Raw genomic sequence first — 23,070 nt, forward strand, 5'->3', positions numbered from 1 at the left:
AGTTCCCCGGGGAGTCGTGTCACCCGTGTCGGGAACAGATGCCGGGAGCTCACATCAGGAGTTAAAAGTCCTTCATTTCTGCCAGAGAAGTAGCACCCCTCTCACCTGTGTCCTTGCTTCCCCGTTTCGGGGTGACTGCCTTTCTTCCTGGCTCAGATGTGGAGCCATCGGAGGCGGAGGCGTGTGGTGCTGCAGTAAGGGGACCCCAGCTGCAGAGGAGGAGCCTGGGCAGCCCAGCCGGGGCGCTGGGGGCCCGACCTGCCCGGCCTCGTCCCTCAGCAGCAACACACACGGCCTTTATTAGGGGCTCTTTCTCACCGCTCACTCGGGTCTGATCGCACTCTACTCACGGCCTCACCTTTCTGCCAGAATTTTTCCAACTGGTCATGTACAGTGTGCCCTCGGCCATACTTTCCACCACAGAAAGAAGGGGCAGCTTGTTTTCATTTATTCTACAATCTGGTCACATGTTTCCTAAGCCAGCTGGGAGACAGCCTCTCTGTGTCCACATACACACAGTGCAGGCTTCTCCCCAGAGCCTCCCACACTGGTCAGACTCTCAGGGTCTCCGGTGTGACCACGTATCAAAGGCGATGAGTGTAAGTGCAGGGCAGGCTACACTGTTAGTTGTCGTTGACTTCAGTTGATAAAAACACAAACCTTAAAAAAAATTCAAAGTGTCCAGAATCGTCTCAGGCTTCCTAGCCTCTGTACCGGGTGGTTAGAGGCGGAGTCCGCGTGGGCCTGCAGCGTGTGGAAGCCCTCAGGCGCCCCGAGTGGCTCACAGGAGGCAGCAGGTCGAGGACTTGGGTGCTGGGCCACCATTGCAAATTTCTGTGCCCCCTGCAAGGGAAGGCGAGAAGGTGAGGGAGGGCCACGCATGCCCCAGCCGGGCCCCCTCCCGGCGGCCTGCGTGCCCTCTGCCGGCCCTGTGGGAGGGGAAGAGCGTTTGTGGTCAGCTAAGCCGATTACTGGGGCTCACCTTTCTTATCTCGGGCCCGGCCTCCCACCGCCCTGACACTGTCTTGGTTCCCGCCCCACAGCAGGGAGTCGCAGGGAATAGCAACCAAAGCCCCGGAGCTGAGTGGCCGGGCACAGGTGGACACGAGGCCCCGCGGCCCCAGAATCCAGCCGGACTGGCTGAGCCGCTCCAGTGCAGCCACCTTCCCACAGCTCAGGGCGAACAGGCCAAGGACTGTGCTGGACACAGCCCAGGGAGTCGTGCACACGGCTCCTAGCTCTTCCTCTCCTGTGTGTGTGCACGTGAGCATGTGCAGGCGTGCGTGTGTAGGTGCATGTGAGTGCGTGTGCGGGGGGTTTCTGAGTTACTCGGAGGGGCTGTGCTTTGAAGGAAAGGTCTGTGAAGAGTTGGTGGTATCTCAGTGGGCTGTCCCCCTTCGTAAAGGAAGTAACACTCCACAATCACTTCCTGGGAGGAAACGAGAGTCCCCACTAGGACCAGGGGGAGGGAGCCCTTTCGTCCGGGCTGGTGAGTTCCTGAGTCAGCAGGTCCCACCCATGGACGTGGTCGGGCCTCCTGGTGGACGGCCTCCCCTGTGGCCTCCTCTGCAGTGAGGGCCCAGGGACACCTGCCGCTCCTCCCAGCTCACTTCGGGTTTGTCTTTTCACTCGAGCTGACTGGTTAGCCCGGTGCCCGCCTTGTGCCTCGGGGCCGACCTTTCTTGGCCACGGTCCTCTCCTCCTGCTGCTTCTCCTCCTCCAGGGCCCGCACTCTCTCCTCGTGCTCGTCGGCCAGCGCCTTCCAGTGCTGCCGGTTGTTCTGCAGTCGCTCCAGCATGGGCAGGATCTCCTCATGGAAGCGGGAGAACTCCTGGAAGGGAGCCCAGGCATCGCGACCGCCCCGGGCGGGTGGAAGGGACAGGTCACGACCCTGCCTCCGCCTCGGTTTGCTCTCAGGAGAACCCTGAGGCCTGCCTGGTGGGAGGGGGAATGGCCACCGAGATGCCACTTCCCAGCAAAGCCCTGAACAGGGAGAAGGGCTTGGCGTTGGTGTTCGGGAGCTGTGGGCGTGAATGCTTATAACACACGCCGTCATAGCGGGCAAGGACCTCAAGAACAGAGTAGAAAGAGTCAATGCAGAGGGGGTGGGGGACTCACAGACATGTGTGTCTTGTGCTCCTTCTCCCATGCCTCACACACACCACACACAGTGCACACACCACACACAGTGCACACACAATGCACACACGCCACACACAGTGCACGCACCACACACAGTACCCACACAATGCACACACGCCACACACATTGCACGCACCACACACAGTACACACACAGTGCACACACCACACACATCACACACAGTGCTCACACTACTCAAAATGCTCACACCACACACAATGCACACACCACACAAAGTGCTCACACCACATACAGTGCACACACCACATACAGTGCTCACACCACACACAATGCACACACCACACACAGTGCACACACCACATACAGTGCTCACACCACACACAATGCACACACCACACACAATGCACACACTTCACACATAATGCATGCACACGACACACAATGCACACACACCACAGAGAATGCACACACCACAGAGAATGCACACACACCACAGGCAATGCACACACATCACACACAATGCACACACATCACACACAATGCACACACACCACAGAGAATGCACACACCACACACAATGCACACACATCACACACGATGCACACACATCACACAATGCATGCACATCACACAGGCACATGAACACACAAGCTGTGGGCACGCAGGTGCAGCGGGGAGGGGATGTATGGTGAGCTGTGACCTGTGAGGTCAGGACTGCAGAGCACATCCTGGTCCCGCCTCCCCCCAGCACGACAGCCGTGGAGGCAGGAAATGGGGTTGGAGTTGCAGTGGAGGGCAGTGTGGTGTCCTGGGGGCCGAGGGGGGTGGGATGGTCCAGTCAGGGCTGACTTCACTCAAAACCAGGCAACATCCTCCTTGGAGCGTGGGGTCGGCCCTGCTGCCCGAGTGGCAGGGTGGAGGCCCTGGCCATGTTGGGCATCACAGGAGGGCCGTGCGGTCAGATGCCCCTCCATCCCTGGCCAGTCCCCTGAGCTGTGACCTGCTGTCACTTGTCAGTTATGCAGCCCGTGTTTCTGGGGGGTGTGCTGCTGCTCACCTTGTACACGAAGGTGAGCAGCACCTGCCCTGCCCTGCCCTGCCTTGCCCTGCCCTGCCCTGCCTTGCCCTGCCCTGCCTTGCCCTGCCTTGCCCTGCCCTGCCCTGCCTTGCCCTGCCCTGCCCTGCCTTGCCCTGCCCTGCCCTGCCCTGCCCTGCCCTGCCTTGCCCTGCCCTGCCCTGCCCTGCCCTGCCCTGCCTTGCCCTGCCCTGCCCTGCCCTGCCCTGCCCTGCCTTGCCCTGCCTCGCTCCAGGGGGCCACGCTGTGCTCCAGGCTCACAGACACTGGCAGGTGCACCTGCCGTCAGCCCCGCGAACAGCGCAGGCCACGGGAGCTCCGGGGGCTGGGGAGGGACATTGGAGGTGAGGCCTCGAGGTGACTGAGGACATCGAGAGGGAGAGAGCCCAGTGGGAACGAGGAGCTGACTGGGCTAGGGAGGGGGGAGGGACTCAACTTGGGGCAACACTGAAGATGTTGGCTTTTGACTGCAGATGTGAGGAGGGTGGGCCAGGGCCCCTCCTCCTGGGCCCAGGGGGCCCTGTGCTGCTGCTCACCTTGTACACGAAGGTGCACACGAAGTCGATGAAGCCGACCTGCAGTTTGGGGAGCTCAGCCGCCTTGTTCCGGTCCATCATGGGCTTTGGGGGGAGCAGGGACACAGTGAGGGGCAGGGGCAGGGGCAGGTGGGTCCGGCACATCCCCCAAGCACCAGGACTCACTCAGCCCCACCCACTCGGATGAACATGTCCATGGAAACGCATGGAAGAAGGTGGAGCCCTGGCCCGGCCCAGCCTGCCTGACAGATGCTGGCCCTTGGCAGGGCAAGCCCAGGATGCCCCACGCGCCTTGGAGCCATCGGGCCCTGGTTCCAGGGCTTCCGTATCAACGTCGTAGTGCTGGCCTGCCCCAGGCCTCCTAGGTCCCCCAGACGCCGCACCCCCAGAGCGGCCCCCTCCATCTTCCCCACGGAGCTCTCCACGGTGCTGAGCCAGGACCCCAGGCTCCCTGAGAGCGACCCCCAGTTCAGGGAGCTGTCCAGGGTGCTGAACCAGGCCGCGGGTGCAGGAGAGCGACCCATCCAGCTCCCCGGGAGCTGTCCACGGTGCTGAACCAGGTCGCAGGCGCCGGAGAGCGGCCCATCCAGCCCCCTGAACGCAGGAGCTGTCCACGGTGCTGAAACCAGGCCGCAGATCCGGAGAGTGGCCCATCCAGCTCCCCAGGAGCTGTCCACGGTGCCAAACCAGGACCCAGACCCCCTGGCACAGCCCCTGGTAAGCTTAGACCGCTGTCCTCGTTGTCCACACCCTGCGGACCCACCAAGCTGCCTCCTGTCAGTCCCTGCTTCACAGTTACCCACGGTCTGGACAGGCGTGGGGAGAACGGGCCAGGCAGGGCCCTAGAAGCCTGGCCCGGGAAGGACAAACCGGCCCGGTGCCCCCGAGACGCTGCTGGTCAGGGCGCCTCTCCTGCTGTCTGCACCCGCCCAGCGCCTCCTCAGGCCTGTGTTCAGACCACTCTTCACCCAGTGGGGTTGGCTTGTGAGCAAACCCCCTCCCCATCTCTCCTCGTGTTGGACCTACTACCATCTCCTTCCGTGTCGGCCCCTGGTTCTCTTGCAGGTCCATCGCGGTTTCGCAGAATAGTCATGACCCACACTGATGACCCACAGAGCCCCGCACCACCCAGGTACCGTGTGTGGGCCCTGGCTCGGCACCCTCCCTGGGGCCATGTCTGTCCCACCTGGGACTTCCTGGGCTGCTGAAGGCCCAGCCATGTTCACGGTGGAGCCTCTGGCCACGATCCACTGCCTGATTCCACCAGATTCAACCTTACAGCTTCACCCGGATCCCGAGCCACCGGCACCCACACCCCATCTCGTCACATGACCTAGAGTGAGAGCCCAGGACTTCAGAACCGGACACCCTGTCTGCACCGAGCCAGGACCACGCCCCGGGCGGGGGTTCTGGGAGCAACACTCACAATGGGCTGCTGATCCAGAACTGTCCGTTCCAGGTCCCCTTGTTCCCAGAACTCCGCTGCCACCAGCAGTGCCACCTGGGGGCACAGAAAAGGCAGTCGTTCATCCGGTGGGGTTCAGTGGGGTTCAGCGCTGGGTCAGAGAGCATCCCATGGACGTGCCAGAGGCTTTGTGTCCGCGGTCTCCACCCGGACCCCTGGGAACCCCACACACGTGAGCACAGGGCACCCTCCACCCGGCGGCCATGGGTGCCCGGCCCCAGCACAGGGCAGTGCCCTGAGCACCGCTTGCAAACCGGGGTGTGCCCCACGTCAGGCTCCCGCAGGCCAACCCCACCAGGAGGCAGGCGGCGCCCAGGCGATGGCTCACCTTGCTCTGGATCTCCCAGGGCTTGGTGATGGCAGACAGGTCGCAGGCCGTCATCATCATGGCCCTGTGAGCAGAGGGCGCTGGAGGCGGCTCCAGGCTGGCCCCCTCGCCCCCGCGCCCCTGCGCCCTCCTGCCCGCGCAGCCTGGGGACCGTGGGGTGCAGGTCCTTCCGGAAGAGGCAGCCTGTGCTCCCCACTGCACCCCTGCCCCGTCCCCCCTGCACCGCACGCTGAAGTCAGCCAGTGCGTATCCCGAGCCTCGCAGTGCGTGGCTGATCGCCAAAGGCCACGCCCAGACACTGGCCATGGTGCTGAACCTGGTGCTGTCGGACCCCAAATGCCCCTGAAAACGAGGAGCAGGACGGAGCTCTGCTTTCGGGCACCAAAGCCTGTAAGGGAGGAGCTGTTCCTGCCGCAGAGCATGGGGGGCTTGGGCCTGGGGGCCTGGCGGAAGTTTGCGGGAGTAACCGGCCCCCCAACCCCACCTCCGGCTCACATGACGATCTCCTTCCGTGTCGTCTCCAGCGACAGGAACTCGGTCCAGCTTCGCCGGTCCGCGTAGCTCTTAGACTCGTCCACGATCTTCTGGAACATCGTCCTCTTCCTGAACCCCGAGGACACGGGGACTGTGGGCGTCCCCTCCCCCTCCGCCCTTCCCCGCCCCCACGCAGGCCCCGCCCACACGCGTCGTCCCGCCCCACCGCCCTTCCAGGGAGGTCTCGCCCGGAGTGCAGGCGCCTCGGGCCGCGGGGTCTCCCCGGTGCCCCCACCCGGGCCTCTCCGCCTCCGGGCCCCCCACGCGGGACGCACTTGAAGTAGAGCGCCAGGTCCGTGGCGATGATGGCAATGTCCATGAGGTGGATCACGTGCTCGTGCTGCCGCCGGTTCAGGTTCTGGTAGATGTTCAGGCTCTGCGGGGGGTGGGGGGGGGGAGCCTCAGTCCGTCCCCCACTCCAGGGGCGGGCACCAGACTCAGGCGGCCTCCCCCAGGGAGCCCACCCTCCGCGGGGAGACTTCCTGCGCCCCCTCCGGCTAGGGCGCACGGTCAGACTCCCGTTCCCAGGAGGCCAGGGGCGCGGACCTGCCCAGGATGGCCCGGGGCGCAGGGGGGCCCAGGTGCAGGGGGTCCAGGGGGTCCTCAGCCGGGAGATGGGCGCGCACACGGGGACTCGCACCTCCTCCGCCAGCAGGAACTTCCCGAACTCCAGGTGGTGTCGCTCCAGAATGGAGGAGCCGTGCAGCTTGGCCAACGGGTTCTGGGACCTGCCAGGTTCGGGGAGAAGCGAGCAGCCCCGAGTGGCCGGGAGGGCCCGTGGGCCCCACAGCGCAGGTCTCTGCTTCCCCGCCAGCTGCACGTGGGCCTCCCGGAGGGGCCTTCCCCACGGGGCCCTCTGGGCGGGACCCCTGGGCACCCCCCCTGGCAACGCCCGCGCCTACTTCATCTGGAACAGGTTGTTGGTGCCACGGTGGTCGATGTCGTGGCACAGGCCGGCGGTGACCATGGCGAAGGCCTCTAGGTCGGTGTAGTAGCTCTTCAGCTTCCCCGTCTGCGGACACAGGCGCCCCAGTCCTGCACCCGCACCCGCACTCCACTCCTGCTCCAGGGGCTGAGGGCTGTGGGGTGGCCTGGGAGCTGGGCCTGACCACCGTCCCTCCCCGCCCGCCAGGCGAGGGGCGGCCTCTGTTGAGCCCTCCAAGGCCCCGCCTCCCATGCGGAGGAGCCCCCGTACCCCTGGCTTCTGGATGCCCTGCCCCTTTGGCCCAGGAGGTCTTCACAGCCCTGGACAGGTGTGTGTGGGGGCGCCTCCCACCCTCGTACCCCGGCTTCTGGATGCCCTGCCCCCCTCCAGGCACCGTGAGCAGCGTGAACATCGTCTGCGCCACGTTGAAGCCGTGGCGCCAGTTGTGGTAGGTGACCCTCCGGTAGCCTTTGCTGACGGAGAGCAGGAACCGCGCCAGCACCTGTGGGAGCCGAGAGGTGCCTGCTGCCGCCGGGGTGGGCCAGGGCCGTGCAGCCGAGGGGCCAGGGTCTCCATCGAATTGCCCAGCCCCAAGAGTGAGAAGAGGACCCCAGCAAGGGGTCGAGGGTAGTTTATTTTTTGTTAATCCTCACCAGGGGATGTGTTTTCCATTGATTTTTAGAGAGAGTAGAAAGGAGGGAGGGAGGGAGAGAAACATCGGTGTGAGAGAGACATATCAAGCGGTTGCCTCAGAATGCGCATCAACCTGGGCCCGGAGCAAACCTGCCGCCCGGGTATGTGCCTCGACCGGGAATGGAACCCGTGACCCTCTGTGTGGCCGAGTGCTCACTGGTCACACCAGCAGGGCAGGGAGGGGGCGTTTCAGAAGAAAAGGCCTGTTTTGGGCAAGCTGTGGGCACCTGGCTGGTGGCTGAAGGTCCTGAGGCTGGGTGGGGTGAGGGTGGAGGCTGGAGAGGGGGTGGGGGCAGAGGGCCGCTATCTCTGGACCACAGAATGTGGCCCCAGAGGAGCCTATTATTCTTCTGTGTGTAATCCTCGCCCGAGGATATTTTTCCATTGCTTTTTTAGAGAGAGTGGACGAGAGGGAAAGACCGAGAGAAACATCGATGTGAGAGACACATCGATTGGTTGCCTCCTGCACGAGCTTGGACCAGGGCCCAGGCCAGGAGGCTCGTGCCCTTGACCGGAATCAAACCCGGAACCCGTCAGTCCCCAGGCCGACGCACTATCCACGGAGCACACCAGCTAGGGCTGTTCTGTGATTTTTAGGGCCAGAAAATTATTAGGAAATCATTTTTCCTGTCCATGTTTTCTATAATTTTTTTCTCTTGTGTTTCTTTCTTATTTAGTAGACCACCTCCTGGGAATGCGGCGTGCTGCCCTGACGTCGGCAAGAGGGAAGGTGTTTCCCTCGGTGGCGGTGGGAGCCGAGGCTCGGGGTGTGAAGGGACCGCCGGGCAGCCCCACTGGGCGGTCGGATGGCTGCCAGGACCTGGTTCCAGCCAGGGTGGTGGGTGCTTTCTGCACAGGTGATGGGCTGCTGTCTCCCCCGCCATGCCGGAGCCCACTATCACCCAGATGCACCTAAGGTCACATTGCCTGGAGCGCCTGTCAATCAGACTTTCCATCCGTCCATCCATCCTGCGGTCAGCTCTTCCACCCCACGCTCTACATGTGTTTTACCGGCCTGCACTGCCCATTCTGTAATGAACAGGCCTGCCCCAAGTTCAGTGCAGGACCTGGGACCCTGGCCACGCCCTCACCTCCTGGGGCACCTGGGACCCTGGCCAGGCCCTCACCTCCTGGGGCACCTGGGACCCTGGCCATGTCCTCACCTCCTGGGGCACCTGGGACCCTGGCCACGCCCTCACCTCCTGGGGCACCTGGGACCCTGGCCACGCCCTCACCTCCTGGGGCACCTGGGACCCTGGCCATGTTCTCACCTCCTGGGGCACCTGGGACCCCTGGCCACGCCCTCACCTCCTGGGGCACCTGGGACCCTGGCCACGCCCTCACCTCCTGGGGCACCTGGTACCCCTGGCCAGGCCCTCACCTCCTGGGGCACCTGGGACCCTGGCCATGTCCTCACCTCCTGGGGCACCTGGGACCCTGGCCACGCCCTCACCTCCTGGGGCACCTGGGACCCTGGCCACGCCCTCACCTCCTGGGGCACCTGGGACCCTGGCCACGCCCTCACCTCCTGGGGCACCTGGGACCCTGACCATGTCCTCACCTCCTGGGGCACCTGGGACCCTGACCACATCCTCACCTCCTGGGGCACCTGGAACTTCCGGACCACCCCCAGCTCGTAGTACATCTGGATGCCGCATTTGACCAGCTCCAGCTCCGTGCACTCCAGATCGGAGAAGTGGAACTCGTAGATGTCGAACTTGGTGGGCCCTGGCAGCACTTCCTTCTGTGGGAGGGACGTGGCTGTGGGACGTGGCTGTGGGACGTGGCTGAGGGACGTGGCTGAGGGACGTGGCTGAGGGACGTGGCTGCGGGACGTGGCTGAGGGACGTGGCTGCGGGACGTGGCTGCGGGAGGCAGGCCCCACCCCACTGGCTCCTCGTCTCTCCTCCCAGGACCCTCTGTCCAGCCCCGATGCCCCAGTGACATCTGCCCTGCCAGTCGCTCTGGCCTGTGCCTGTACACGGGCCCGCCCCTCTCCTCAGACCCGCGGTCCAACAACAAGAACTTGCCTAACTGGGCAGACACAGTGATGTTGCCAGGGAAACAAACGCAGAGATACGCACGTGGGAAGGTGCACGGACACACGGCAGGCGTCTGGCACGTGGACAGCGGCCACCACCGCAGGGACACCCCGTAAGCACCTTAGTCTCCCGGCCCCCATCCTCAGCCCCCCCCCTGCCTCCACCTCAGGGTGGGGGCAGATTCTTTTTTTTTGGGGGGGGGGGCAGATTCTGACCAAGATTTCCCGCAGCTCCTCCTCCTCGCAGTCAGCCGGCTCCTTCCCCAGGCGTTCTCGTGTGGGCTGAGAGGGAACCGATGCGCTGAGTCAGCGACACGTCAGCTACGCCCTTGCGGGTGTGGGACAGGAGACAGCATCCCCTCACCCCTGTGACTGAGGCAGAGGACTGAGGTCGCTGCAGGAGCCCAGGGGAGGGAGCGTCCTGCCTCAGAGATAAGGGAGTGTGCGTGGGCGGCTCACGTCCGCACGTCCCTGCCTCTCCTGGCGGATGGAGCCCTCGCCCAGCCGAGAAGGCCTGGGAGGGACCCACCCTGGGCTGGCAGGGCGGGCGGGCCTCCAGGACCGGCCTGCTTCTGGGTGCGCGTCCCGCGTGGGGGGCAGTACCAGGATGAGCTGGATCTCGTCCTGGTCGCATCGCACGTGGTACAGCACCATGTCCTGGGCGATGTCCTTGCGGTTGCCCAGCTTGTTCATCCTGTCGTGGGTGTCGGTGTTGAGCACGGACCAGCCCAGGAACTGCGTGAGGGACTGCGGAGGGCATAGGGGTCACCCCCGCGGGCACCGCCGTCCAGGTGCGTGGGCCCAGGGCCGTGCGCGCTCCTACGGGGCGGCAGGGTGCCTGCCAAGCCCCGGCCCCGGGGGGACCGCGCACGCTGCCTCCCGTCCACGCTCTGGGACCGTGCGGGTCGGGTGGGGGAGCGGATGGCGTGTCCTGGGCGGCGCCAGGTGTCCCCGCGAGCAGCCCCTGAGGCAGTGCTCACCTCCATGAGCACCTCGTCCTGCTCGTCGAAAGGCTTCCCGTCCTTCCTGTTGTAAAAGGTGGCGACCCCCACGATCTCCTCCTTCTTGTTGACGATCGGCATGGACAGGACGTTCCTGACGGCCCAGCCGGAGTCGTCCAGGGGGCCTCGCTGCGGGGACGGGTCGGCGTCGGAGCTGACGGCCCGCCCTGCCCTCAGCTGCAGAGGGTGGGTCTCCTCCCCGCCCGCGTGGGGACTTTACGCCCACAGGGCCGCGGGCACGCCCCACGGCACACTTCCCCGGGCCAGTGCTCCGGACAGCAGGGCCCCACTCTCCCAGACCAGGCAGCCGGCCCTTCCTTGATGCCCTGGTGCCTGGCCGGTCCCCGAGGAGCCCTCGGTGGCAAAGCCCTCTTCCCCCCCCTCCCCCCGCACGTGCCCTCTGCCTCCTCCAGAGAAGAGCCTGTCCGTGTCCCCAGGGGAAGGCGTGGGGAGCAGACCTGAACCCTGGAACCCAGCCAACCCGCAGGCAGGTGGCGTGAGATACAGGTGCCCCCCGCCCTGCATACACACTTGGAACAGTTATAAAGTCAGAGTTTATTAAGTTGAGTGAGTTATCAGCTGTTAAAGTGTGTGTACTTTTTTTTTGGGGGGGGGCACCCTGTATGTGTTTGCCGCTGTTGGACACTGCGATTTTGAGGTTGTTTCTTAAGCAGTAAAAACCGATTCTGGCCCGGCCGGTGTAGCTCAGTGGTTGAGCGTCAACCTAGGAACCAGGAGGTCCCGGACCGATTCCCAGTCAGGGCACAGGCCCGGGTTGTGGGCTCCATCCCCAGTGCGGGGTGGGCAGGAGGCAGCCGATCCATGATTCTCTCTCATTGATTTTCTCTCGCTCTCCCTCTCCCTCCCTCTCTGAGATAAAATACAAATTCTGAACCCGATCCCTTCATGCCTGTCCTGCTGGTGAACAGCTACCTGAAATGTGAACATCTCGTCCGCAGGGGCGTTCATGATGTTACAGATCTGCGAGGAGCAGAGAGCAGGCTCAGCTGCGCAGCCGAGTGGACACAGGATTCTGAAAGTGACTGTCCAGCCCGGAGCTTCTACAGAGGCCGAGCGGGGGCAGGGGTGGCGGGGTGCCCCCAGGCGGCTGGCGGGAAGGCAGGGGCTGGTGAGGGTGCCCAGCTGGCGGGGTGCCCATGGGCTGCTGGCGGGAAGGCAGGGGCTGGAGGCAGGGCCTTGGGGACTCACAAAGCCGCTTTCTGCCACGTAGGTTGGAAGGCCACTGGCCAGGGCCCAGTGGTCAGCTGGGGGTGTGCTGGGAGAGAAGCAGAGGGTCAGATGGGCCAGACCCGGGAGTGTGAGGCGTGTGTGTGATTGTGGCAGTGTGTGTGTGCGTGCCTGTGTGTGTGCGTGTGTGTGTGTGTGTGTGCGCGTGCATGTGTGTGTGTGTGTGCCTGTGTGTGTGTGTTCCCGTTTGTTCTGTTCTCTGAGCTCCGGGCGGAGCAGGGATTGGGGGGGGAGGGAAGCTGGGGAGGCTGCGGGCAGTGGAGGGCGTGGTTGGGGGCATTTGTGCTGCCTCATCCGCCTTCTCTGCCCACGATGAGGCCACTGGCCTGGTGGGATCCCCTTCCCCTCCTGGGGCCTCTGGAGCTGAGCGCTGGTCCCCTGTCCCGTGGCCGGGTTGGGATCTGAGGGTCCCAGTCTTTGTGGGGGCCTGTGGGTGGGGCCCTGACAGGCTTGTGGGGCCTGGGGCCCTGGCCTTGTGGCTGTAGGGCTGGCACCGGGCCCTGCCCTGAGCTCCACCCAGCTGTGCTGCTCCCCTGGCGGACGTCCCCTGGTCCATCCCACTGGGTGTGCAGTGTGAGGAGACCTCGAGGGCTGCTAGCTCAGGCGCTGTGGCAGGGCCCCTGGACGCTCCCCGGGCTCCTGGATGCTCCCTGGGCCCCTGGACGCCCCCTGGGCCCCTGGACGCCACTGCGAGGTCCCCCCTTCATTTTCTCCAGGGTCAGCGAGCCAGCGCCTCCCACCCACGTGGGTGCCCACAGCCCAGGATCCGCTGGCACTCACGGGATGACCTTGATGTCTTCCTTGCCGTGGAGGATGTAGTCGATGACTTTGTAGAAGAGGATTTCCTGAGGACCAGACCACAGCGGGCGGTCATGAGGGGCTCCCGGCCAGCACCCCGGGAACCTCTGGGCAATGAGGCGTCTGTCCCTGGCTCCCCAGCCCCCCTACCCTCCCCCCTTCTGGGCTGGGCTGGGACAGGCCCGTGCTGCCCTGGAGTTGGGGGGTGGAGAGCGGCTGGCCTGTCCCCCCCGCCACGACTCACACGGCCGTCGGGTGTCCGCGGGCCTGTGTACGGCTGGGCCTCTCCCATCAGGACGGGCCACACGTCGAAGAATTCCTGGCGGAGAAGAGGGAGAGCGGTGAGCCTGCCCCGCGCGGCCCGGCTGGGGGGGCGGGCGGGGCCTCACCTTCTCCTTGGTCATGTCCAGGAGGCCCACGGAGTAGCGGTCACAGTTGAGGTAGGCCCGCACCGTGTAGAAGGCTTTGTGGAACTGCCGCTCGATGTCCGTCAGCTCCTCAAACACCTTGTTGGCCGACCACAGCAGCACCTGCAGGGGCGGCACCCACGGCCCATGTCCACACCCTGTCTGGGCCCAGGGGCCCCTGGGCACGGACCGTCACCCCTGAGACGCCGTGCACAGCCCCTGCCGCAGGGCCCTGGGGGACACTGAGCCAGACGGCCCCCCAATGGCATCTCTGAGGGGCCACCGAGCGGCACCAGCCCCCACTCCTGTGGCCTGACCCCGGGGCCTGGGAGCCTCCTAGGGGACGAGGCCTCCAGCTCCGGCCACGGCCCTGCCCCACGCGGCCTGGTGTGGCCTCACACCGGGTCCGTGAGTGAGGGAGGGAAATCAGTGGCCGTGAGCTCGGAGGGCAAAGCTGGGACCAGCCCGCCCTGGTCAGACGGCGGGGGCAGGACTCTGAGGACACGAGCTCATGGTGCCCTGGGCCAGCAAGGTGAGGAGAAGGATGGTTTCCTGCCACGTCCCCGAGGCCCTGGATAACCCACCCCCGGGGCCTCAGCTGATGGCCGGGCTCCCCCTCACTCCAAGGGGAACCGCTCCCCAGTTTCTCCGCCTCCTCAGCCACAGCCCAAAGGCAGGGCACCTCCTGGCCCCGGCCTATCACACCCGCTCCCCCCAACACCCATCGTCAGCCTGAGCACTGCCTGGGGCAGAGCCCCTCCTCCTGCAAGATCATCCCTGCCTGGCTCCCCTCTGCCAGGCTCCTGGATGCCCGCGGCCCCCGTGGCCCTGCTGTCACCAGCCGGGACTGGCTCTCATGACCCCACCTGCTGTGTCCTCTTGCCAGGAGGCAGCCCACTGCCCACGTAGATCAGGCGTTCCTCACTGTCCACCGCTCCCTCCCCTGACCCGGCCAGGGCCTTGCACAGGCTGCACCTTGGGCCTCCACAGCCCGCGTTCGTGGAGCCAGACGCCCGACAGCACCCGTTCCTTCCCGACCTCAGGAAGCACAGTCTCAGGGTCTGGTCACTCGGCCACAGCTGTGAGGTCAGGAGGCCACCCAGCCCCGCCCAGTGTCTCCGTGCTCGCCGACGGTGCAGAGGGCGGTGAGATCCGCAGACCATCTGAGCTGTGGTCCTGTGGCCCGCTGCCCCCGGAAGTCTACACATGTGTCGCCCACGTGTGTCGCCCACATGAGTCAGCTGGTGATTGAGCACCTCAATCCTGCTGCTAAAGGCCTGGTAGCGAAAGGCCTGGGCACGCCCCCCACACACTTGTGTGAGGACACCCACCCGGCTCATTCCCCAGGAGCACTGAGGTGGGACCCCCCACTCCCACCCGGCCCTCCATCACCCCTGAGCCCTGATTTGACCAGGGACCTCTCACGGTGCGGCACCCTTGCCAGGAGCAGGTTCTGTAACAGCCAGAGGAAAGGGGCGCACGGGTTGGCGGTGTGTCTGCGGCGTTCTGACCCCAGCAGCCTGGCCGCACAAGGCCCCGCCCGCCTCTGCCTCTGGGAGTGGAGCCCGGATCTTCGGACACGCCAGGTGGCTGTTTAGGCAGCGGCCTCGTGTAGCCGCGAGGTCGGCGTTTAGAGCAAATAGCCCTGAAGGCTCTCTGCCCCAGTCAAGACCCGGCCCTGATGCTGCTCTGACTCGGGGTGTCCTGGGACTTCACCCCCTGGCCTCGCGCAGGGCCTGTGCTCCGTCCCTCTGGCCGAACCTCCGCCCTCCTCCGTGGGGGGGCCCTGGGCTGGTTCTGCTCGATGGTTACGACTCATGTCTGGTTTGGGCCTGACCTCTCTGGAGAAGCTAGAACCTCAGATTCTTTTATTTTTTTAATCTTCAACCCGGAGTGAGGATATTTTTTTCATTGATCTTTAGACAGACAGTGGAAGGGAGGGGGGAGGGGGAGAGAGGAACATCAATGTGACTGAGGCACAGCCAGTGGTTGCCTCCTGCACACGCCCCAACTGACCGGGGCTTGGGATCGAACCTGCGACCGAGGTGCGTGCCCTTGACCAGGAATACAACCTGAGACCCTTTGGTCTCACTGAGCAAAACTGGCCAGGGCTCAACACCAGCATTATTAAAGGCCAATGACAGACGTTTAAAAAATTGGGAAGATTACATTAAAACTATATTCACATAGCCATTCACATAGGTATTCATATTCCCTTCCAATTATCCATCTTTTTAAAAAATATATTTTTATTGATTTCAGAGAGGAAGGGAGAGGGAGAGGAGAGATAGAAACATCAGTAATGAGAGAGCATTAGTGACCAGCTGCCTCCTGCACGCCCCACACTGGGGATCGAGCCCACACCAGGGCATGTGCCCTGACCGGAATCGAACCATGACCTCTTGGTTCATAGGTCGACGCTCAACCCCTGAGCCATGCCGGCTGGGCTCATCGATGTCTAACAAACCAACATCAAAGCGATAACTGTTCACAACCACAAATGTCAAACCGGGACCCTAACTCGGGCATCACGCGTTCTATCAATTGGCCCAAGTCTGCGAGGCCATCACCAGACTGACGTCCACGGGGATAAATAGGCTCAGAACAGCCTTTCCTCCGCGGCAGGAGCAGGAGCCCTCAGCTCCCTCATCCCGTCCTGGTCGTTACAGACACGCGGGCTGCGTGACCCACACCAGTATTCCTGCCGGGCGTGTGCTAATTTACCTAATCGGAGGCGTTACTGTTTGCAGCAAACATCGCACGACGGCAGCTTTTATTCGTTCTTATTCTCATTGCAGTGACTCTCCCTGAATTCCCAGGGGCCGCATGTGACCCAGGCCGTGTGTGCACGCCCAGGTCAGCCTGCACTTCGGCGGTAACACCCGCTGACCCAGCAAACCTCGCAGCAGAGGCAAGCCGAGCTCCCAGAGGCAGGGGACACGCAGGGGACACGCAGGGCACCGAGGCCGCAGGCGTCAGCCTGCACTCTTTCTCACAGCACCAACCACCGCCCCCCCTCCCGCCCCCACGCCCTCGCTCGGGGAGGCAGACGCTGTCCCGCATCCCGTGTGGCCAGGGCCACACCACCAGGGATCTCGGCCTCAGAGCCGCAGGATTGTGGTTGGGGGGTCTGGCAGGCAGGGCCCCAGGCTGTGTGCCAGGCCCAGCCTATGATGCCGGCCGGCACACACAGCACCACACCACGACGCCTGGCAACCTGCCCAGGTGGACCCAGCCCCGCCCGCCTTTGTCCAGAGCGACCAGGGGGCCTGAACCCCCGGCTGTGGCCAGGAGGCAGGGCCAGGCGGGTACCTGTCCGCGGCGCGTCTCACAGTTGTGCAGGTAGCTCAAGTGGTAGATCTTCAGGTTCAAGGCCCCGAAGTTCAGGTACTTCAGGAAAACCTGGAACGGAGGTTCAACCACAGGAGTTAAAGCCCGTTTTCCCGGCGAGCATCCTCGTGCATCGAGGCGCCCACGGACAGAGGGACGGGGGTCAGAGCCACGCGCACCCCCTGGGGGGAGGCCCGGCACTCACGTCCTCGTCCTCGCGGGTGAAGCCCGGCCCATCCAGCTTGTTCACAGCCATGACCACGGCCACCACGTCCTTGCCGTTCATGACGGGCGTGGCCAGGAGGCTCCTCGTCTGGTAGCCGGTCAGCTCGTCGGCGAAGGTGCTGAAGTGGGGGTTCTGTGAGGTGACGGAGCAAAGACAGAGGCTGTTGCTCTGTGGGCCTGGGCTCGGGGTGGCCCCGTGGAGGCTCCAGGCCAGTGCTGACGCCCAGTGGCCCCGTCCCGGCCTGGGGGGCCTGGGAAGCTCAGAGGACGTGCCACGGGCCCAGCTCAGTCCCTGTCACGCCACCTTGGCTTCCAGACTCCGCAGTCCTCACAGCCCCCCACCCCCGTGCCCCACCTGGGCTGTGGGCAGAACTGGGTCCCCCACACCTGACACCTGGGTGCCCCTCCTACTCCTGGCTGCAGCTCCTCCTGCCTTCCACCGATGGGGCCAGACCCATGGGCTCCTCCCCCAAACATACGTGTGGCTGAACTAAGGGGAGCACAGTCTGATGGGGCGTGTTTGGGGACAGCCAGTGCGTGGGCGTCGAGGGTTCCTTGGGGCCCCAGGATCTGTCCAAAGCCCCCAGAGGCCTCCCAGGCCTGTGTTCCAGCTGGGATCTGCCCCACGGGGCCGCTGCCCCAGGTGACAGCCGTGAGCACCTGCCCCAAGGGCTCCCACCACCCCAGCACCTGCCCCAGGGGCTCCCACCACCCAGCACCTGCCCCAGGGGCTCCCACCACCCAGCACCTGCCCCAGGGGCTCCCACCACCCAGCACCTTCCCCAGGGGCTCCCACCACCCAGCACCTTCCCCAGGGGCTCCCACCACCCAGCACCTGCCCCAGGGGGCTCCCACCACCCAGTACCTGCCCCAGGGGGCTCCCACCACCCAGCACCTGTCCCAGGGGCTCCCACCACCCAGCACCTGTCCCAGGGGCTCCCACCACCCAGCACCTGCCCCAGGGGCTCCCACCATCCCAGCACCTGCCCCAGGGGCTCCCACCACCCAGCACCTGCCCCAGGGGCTCCCACTACCCCAGCACCTTCCCCAGGGGCTCCCACCACCCAGCACCTGTCCCAGGGGGGTCCCACCACCCCAGCACCTGCCCCAGGGGCTCTCACCATCCCAGCACCTGCCCCAGAAGCTCCCACCACCCAGCACCTGCCCCAGGGGGGTCCCACCACCCAGCACCTGCCCCAGGGGCTCCCACCACCCAGCACCTGCCCCAGGGGGGTCCCACCACCCAGCACCTGTCCCAGGGGCTCCCACCACCCAGCACCTGCCCCAGGGGCTCCCACCACCCAGCACCTGTCCCAGGGGCTCCCACCACCCAGCACCTGTCCCAGGGGCTCCCACCACCCAGCACCTGCCCCAGGGGGCTCCCACCACCCAGCACCTGTCCCAGGGGCTCCCACCACCCAGCACCTGCCCCAGGGGGCTCCCACCACCCAGCACCGCTCCTCACGTTCCTCACTCAGGACTGTGCAGGCCGAGGGTGGCGGCCCCGGAGGGTTCTCTCTCTGGGCCCTCGGCCGGGCACTCCCTGCAGGGCCAGGGGCCCGAGGAGCTGTGGGGAGGCAGCCTGTGCGCCTGACCGGGAGGGCTGGTGTGTGGCTCAGCCAACCCCTCCCCCCCCCCCGCCTCCCCGATTCCCCGGGAGGCAGCCCCGCCCGCAGCGGCACCACCTGTGTGAGCCCTGCGCGGTGGCCGTGTCCAGCAGCGGCACCAACATGGGTTCACAGGGCTCAGCTCTGACCCAGGAAGCCCGCAGCTGCTTGGCCGTGAGCGAGTCTGTCTGAGCCTGAAGGTCCCACGTTCCGAGCCCTCTGCCGGCCAGCTCCTGGCTCCTTCACAGCGCCGGCCGCTCCGGCGTCCACGCTCCTGGCCATGCTGCCGGCCTCCTGCCTGTCCTTGCGCCCGTGGGACCCGCACGGACACGCAAACATGCGCTGAGGGTCGGGCACGTGGGGCCGGAGCCATGCTCTCGGAGTCGAGTCACGGAAGCCCTAGGCTCGTCCGTGTTCCTCTCCCTGCGCCTGGGCCCGCTCCCGGCTCCCTGCCTGTGCTGCTTCTGCTCCCCTGGCTCCCCCCGTCCCCCCTCCCCCCTGCTCCTCTGTGGGGTCACACCCTTCCGGGTCCGGCCCCACCCCCGCCTGCCGAGGGGACCCCGGTGCCGCCTTGGCATGCCCGTCACTCAGACCCTGTAGGACCGGAAGCCTTGGGATTTCTCTAAAGTGTCCTCAACGCTGTAGCCACTGCTCCCCCACGGCAGCATCCCCAGGCCTCACCCTGCCCCCCGCACTGGCCCTTCGTCCTTCAACCACACGACTCCAGCCACCACAACGGGGTCCAGACGCCTTGGCTATAGGCAGGACCCTCTGGGGACCACAGCTCTTTGTGGGGGGGAGTCAGGACCTACCCCCCCCTCCCCCGAGCCAGGACCTGGGCCCATGGTCTTGGCCCAGCCACTCAGCCACAAGCCCTCAGGGTCTGGGAGCTGTGAAGGTGTTGACATGCAGACCTGCAGCCCCCTCACGCCCCGCACACCTGGCTCCAGGAACAGCCCCTGCGGCTCTGCCCTGAGTGGCTGGCGCCCAGGGCGGAACCCAGACTCTGCCTCAGTCTCCCCTCCAGAGCCACCTGGAAACCGAGCCCTGACGGTGCTTAGGGATTGGGATGTGCTTTGGGGAGATCCGCTCTCTGGTGACTTTTGACTCTGGTCTCTGTTCACTGCATCTGGGATAAGGAGAGCCCGTGGCCCGTGCACAAGGCCAGCGCTGTGCGCTGCCCCAGGGGCTCCTCCGATGCCGCCGCCGCCTGGGAGACCCAGGGAGACCGCCCTGCAGGGGCGGGACCTGGCCTGGGGCAGCCCCGAAGGTGGACCCAGACCCTCAGAGCAGCTGTGTGCACCCACGGCACAGGTGTGGGGTGGGGAGGCTGGAACACCGACCCCTGAGGGGACAGGACCGGGGAGGGGTCCCCACTACGGAGCGCCTGTTTCTGGGAAGTGGGCGCTCCTGACGTCCCATTCTTGGTGACCCATTTCTTAAAAAGGGAGCGAAGGGAGAGGTTAATCCTGGAGATTACGCTGTTCAGGCCGCGGAGGCCGGCGGTGGGAGCAGAGGCGCTAAGAGGATTGCCGCCCGGCTGCCTCCTTTCCAGCCTGGGGTCCGCGTGCCCGTCTGTCCGTCTCCAGGGACAAGGGGCCGCGGCTGCGTGGGGGCTCAGCCCCTCCTGACTCCTTCGTGGGCAGGGAAGAGGCGGATCGGGTCACGGCTCCTGCTTCTAGCTCCCAGGCTGGGCCCCCCAGGGGCCGGGAGACGGCGAGGGCCCCTCCCCGGCTGCAGCCTCTCCCTGCTCTTCCCGGGCGCCCGCTCCCACGCCCCACCTCGTGCGGCCTGCTGACCCACCCCCGGCCCGTGGGACCCCCGAGGCCCCGCGAGGCGTGGCTGGAACCCACCTCCCTCACGTCCTGCACGTTCACCGTCTTCTTGGTCTGAGCCACGTGGCCCACAACCCCGATGTCCAGCGGGAAGACGATCTCGGAGTCGGGGGGCACCAGGCAGTCCTCCAGGGCGCGGCCGGGCCGCACGCCGAAGAGGCGCGTGGCGAGCTCGGCCACGCCGTTGCGCTGGCGCTGCAGGAAGAGGCTGCAGCAGTCGGCGCGCAGCAGCGGGCCCAGGCGGCAAAGGAGCTTGAAGAGCACGAGCTCCATGTTCACGTTCTCCTGCATGTCCTGCACCAGCTCGAGCAGCGCCGCGCCCTCCCGCACCTGGCACAGCTCCCGGAAGCTGGCGCCGGCCGCGGGGGGCCCGTCCTCGCAGGCCCGGGCCGCGTGGTCCGGGCTCAGCGCCTTCCCGAAGTACCGGTCTGCGAAGCCGGGGTTCTGGTCCAGGTACCGCCGCACCTGCTCCTCGCGGAGGCTCATGGTGTCCAGCTGCCCGTCCCCGAGCCGCCGCCGTCCCGGGTGTGCGCAGACTCCCCGCAAACACTGTCATCAGCAAAGCCTCGCTTAGCGACGATTAGAGGCCCGGGGACGCCAGCTGACGCGCCCACGCCTGCCCCCTCGCCTGAGGCCCGGGCTTGCTGCTGCCCGGAAGTGACAGGGCCTTCGGGACACCCCAGCGGCTGGGGGGCGGGCTTCCCTCCCGCAGAGGGAGGTGACCCTCTCTACCTGGTCCCACAGGCGGCCCGGACCTGGGCTCCCGTGTCCTGCACAGGAGGGCATCTGCTTTGGGGAGATGCAGCCCGGTCCCATCCTGGAGAGGGGTCCCATGAGGGTGCAGCTTTGGCTCCACCCCCACAGAGGGAGGCGGGGATAAGGGAGGGAGGGGGCCCAGCCCCTGGCCTGGGGGCGGGAGGGGCTCGCACACACTCTCCCTTTTCCATGCTGGGAAGAGGCGGCCTGGGCATCCAGTCCGCAGGTAAGGGGTCTCACCTGGAAGAGCTGGCGCCCCTTAGTTCCGTTGTCTGAATGAACCCTCCTTCCCCCTCGCACCATTATTTGCCCACAACCTCTGGCCGTGTTTTACAGGCGAGTTCGTTCCCGAGCACCCGTGCCTCACGCAGGGACTGGCATGTCTGGGTGGCAGCACGCACCTCTTGCCGAGGGCATATCCGCCCGCCCCCGATGTCATCAGATTTAGCTTCTCTGTGATCCATGAGGTGAAAAAGGGTGAAGGGACCAAGGGAGGACTTGCCCCACGTCTGTCTGACTCTCTTGCTTCACAGAAAAAAGACTGTGTGAACACGCATGAGTCTGTGTGTGCCCGTGCATAGGTGCACACGTGCACGCACATGATTGCACGTGTGTGCATGCATGTACCTGTGTGTGTGTGTGCATGTGCACCATGGACTGTTGGAGGCTGGGGTAGAAGCTCTGTCCCTGGGAACCTGGCGTTGGGTTCACCGGGGGCGGCAGTGAGGGAGCCGCCTGCCTGCAGAGGCGGCAGCAGACCGTCTCAGGGGAAGGGTTCTGGGCCTCTGGTCACGGACTCCACGTCGCTGGGTCTCCTCCGCACGGAGCCGTGTCTGTGTCGCTAGCACACTCTCCACCGGATGCGGGGCTTGTGTGTGAGTCTGGCTGTTACTGCACTCAGCAGGTGAAACTGTGTGTGTGTGTGTGTGTGTGTGTGCGCACACTCATGTGGGAGTGTGCACAGTGTGCACGCCGGCTGGGGCGCCTCGTGTGCTTGGACGGGTGTTCTCCACTTGAGCATGTCCCAGGGATCTCGGCGCTCTGGGCCCTGCAGCTGTGACACCACCGGGCCCAGCTGGCCGGGTGGGGGGGGAGGGGCTTGAGGCTCCTGTCTCCCCTGAGCCACACGGCCCTTCCTTTCAGGGATCTGCTCCCAGGTCCCCACGTCTCCTGAAAATAGTGGGTTCTGACGGGATGGCGGCGGGCCTGCAGCTCTTGGATCTGGGCCAGGGCTGCCGTGGCCTCACTGGCAGTCAGCCCCAGTCAGCTTCAGGGTGCTCCCGGGCATCGGCTCCAGAGGCCCTGCTCTGGGCCTGGGTGTGAGGCCGTGATGACCGCCACCTGATCGAGCGCCTGGAGAACTGGGTCTTCGGGGCACTTCCCAAATCTGCCACTCACCCCGCCCCGAGGCCCACCCTCCGGTCCTGCCAGCCGTCCTACTCTGCTCCCTCAGCACCCCACAGTTGACCTCTGTGGCTCTGGCTCATGGAGGACGGGAGGGAGTGTCACTCTCAGCAGCCCTGGGGTGGGTCCACCCTTAGCCTTGACCCCTCTTCCCTGAAAGCGTCACTTCTCTGAGGGCCACCTCCCAGGTGGGGGCCTGAACAGAGAGAACAGACCACAGCTGCTGTGCCACCAGGAAACGGGAGTGAGGAATAGCTTGGTGGGTGTTAGCCAGAGAGCCGAGTTAATCCTGTTCTCCAGTTTGTGAGACATCATCACCATTGGTCCGTGCATGGTCCCTCTTGCATCTTATTTTATCTATCCATCATATTTAGCTATCTATCCACCATCCATTCACCACCCCCACCCACCTATCCATCCACCATCCATCCATTATCCATCCATTCACCATCCCCCACCCACCAATCCATCCTTCCATCCCCCTATCCACCATCCATTCACCACCCCCACCCACCTATCCATCCACCATCCACCCATTATCCATCCATTCACCATCCCCCACCCACCAATCCATCCTTCCATCCCCCTATCCACCATCCATTCACCACCCCCACCCACCTATCCATCTATCCATCATCCATCCATTCACCCACCATCCATCCATCCAACACCCACCCACCCATCCATCCCCCCACCCACCCATCCCCCCATACACTCATCCGTCCATCCATCCATCCACCATCTGTCCTCCCAGATCCT

The 23,070-nt window shown here is 65.2% G+C and overlaps 1 protein-coding gene across 3 annotated transcripts; it reads right to left on the reverse strand.

Moving 5' to 3' along the window:
* Positions 1 to 439: 439 nt before the first annotated feature.
* PDE6B (phosphodiesterase 6B) lies at positions 440 to 21,346 on the reverse strand. Of its 3 annotated transcripts, XM_054724323.1 has the most exons (23): positions 21,335 to 21,346; positions 20,170 to 20,622; positions 16,690 to 16,842; positions 16,467 to 16,556; positions 13,137 to 13,277; positions 12,992 to 13,066; positions 12,730 to 12,794; positions 11,911 to 11,977; positions 11,635 to 11,682; positions 10,681 to 10,830; positions 10,304 to 10,447; positions 9,917 to 9,982; positions 9,257 to 9,403; positions 7,361 to 7,468; positions 6,944 to 7,053; positions 6,682 to 6,769; positions 6,317 to 6,417; positions 6,003 to 6,110; positions 5,508 to 5,571; positions 5,141 to 5,215; positions 3,715 to 3,798; positions 1,678 to 1,831; positions 711 to 843 (listed from the first exon to the last, which is right to left on the reverse strand). In XM_054724323.1, exons 1-23 carry the CDS (start codon positions 21,344 to 21,346, stop codon positions 782 to 784), a joined length of 2,565 nt encoding a protein of 854 aa, XP_054580298.1. In that variant the 3' UTR covers positions 711 to 781. The 3 variants fall into 3 exon arrangements, with proteins under 3 accessions (XP_054580305.1, XP_054580298.1, XP_008149146.1); XM_008150924.3 differs by lacking the exon at positions 21,335 to 21,346 and having other exon boundaries at positions 20,170 to 20,637; XM_054724330.1 differs by lacking the exons at positions 16,467 to 16,556; positions 16,690 to 16,842; positions 20,170 to 20,622; positions 21,335 to 21,346 and having other exon boundaries at positions 440 to 843; positions 1,746 to 1,831; positions 13,137 to 13,165.
* Positions 21,347 to 23,070: the final 1,724 nt, after the last annotated feature.

Source organism: Eptesicus fuscus, chromosome 2, assembly GCF_027574615.1.
Source record: "Eptesicus fuscus isolate TK198812 chromosome 2, DD_ASM_mEF_20220401, whole genome shotgun sequence".
Taxonomy (NCBI): domain Eukaryota; kingdom Metazoa; phylum Chordata; class Mammalia; order Chiroptera; family Vespertilionidae; genus Eptesicus; species Eptesicus fuscus.

Excerpts from the sequence above, each read along its gene's own strand:
- PDE6B (XM_008150924.3), bottom strand. The coding sequence starts at position 20,637 with ATGAGCCTCCGCGAGGAGCAGGTGCGGCGGTACCTGGACCAGAACCCC. Across the intron at positions 12,795-12,991 it reads CGCGGACACCCGACGGCCGT|GAAATCCTCTTCTACAAAGT; the intron begins GTGAGTCGTGGC and ends TCTGGTCCTCAG. Across the intron at positions 1,832-3,714 it reads TGTGCACCTTCGTGTACAAG|GAGTTCTCCCGCTTCCATGA; the intron begins GTGAGCAGCAGC and ends GCTCCCTTCCAG.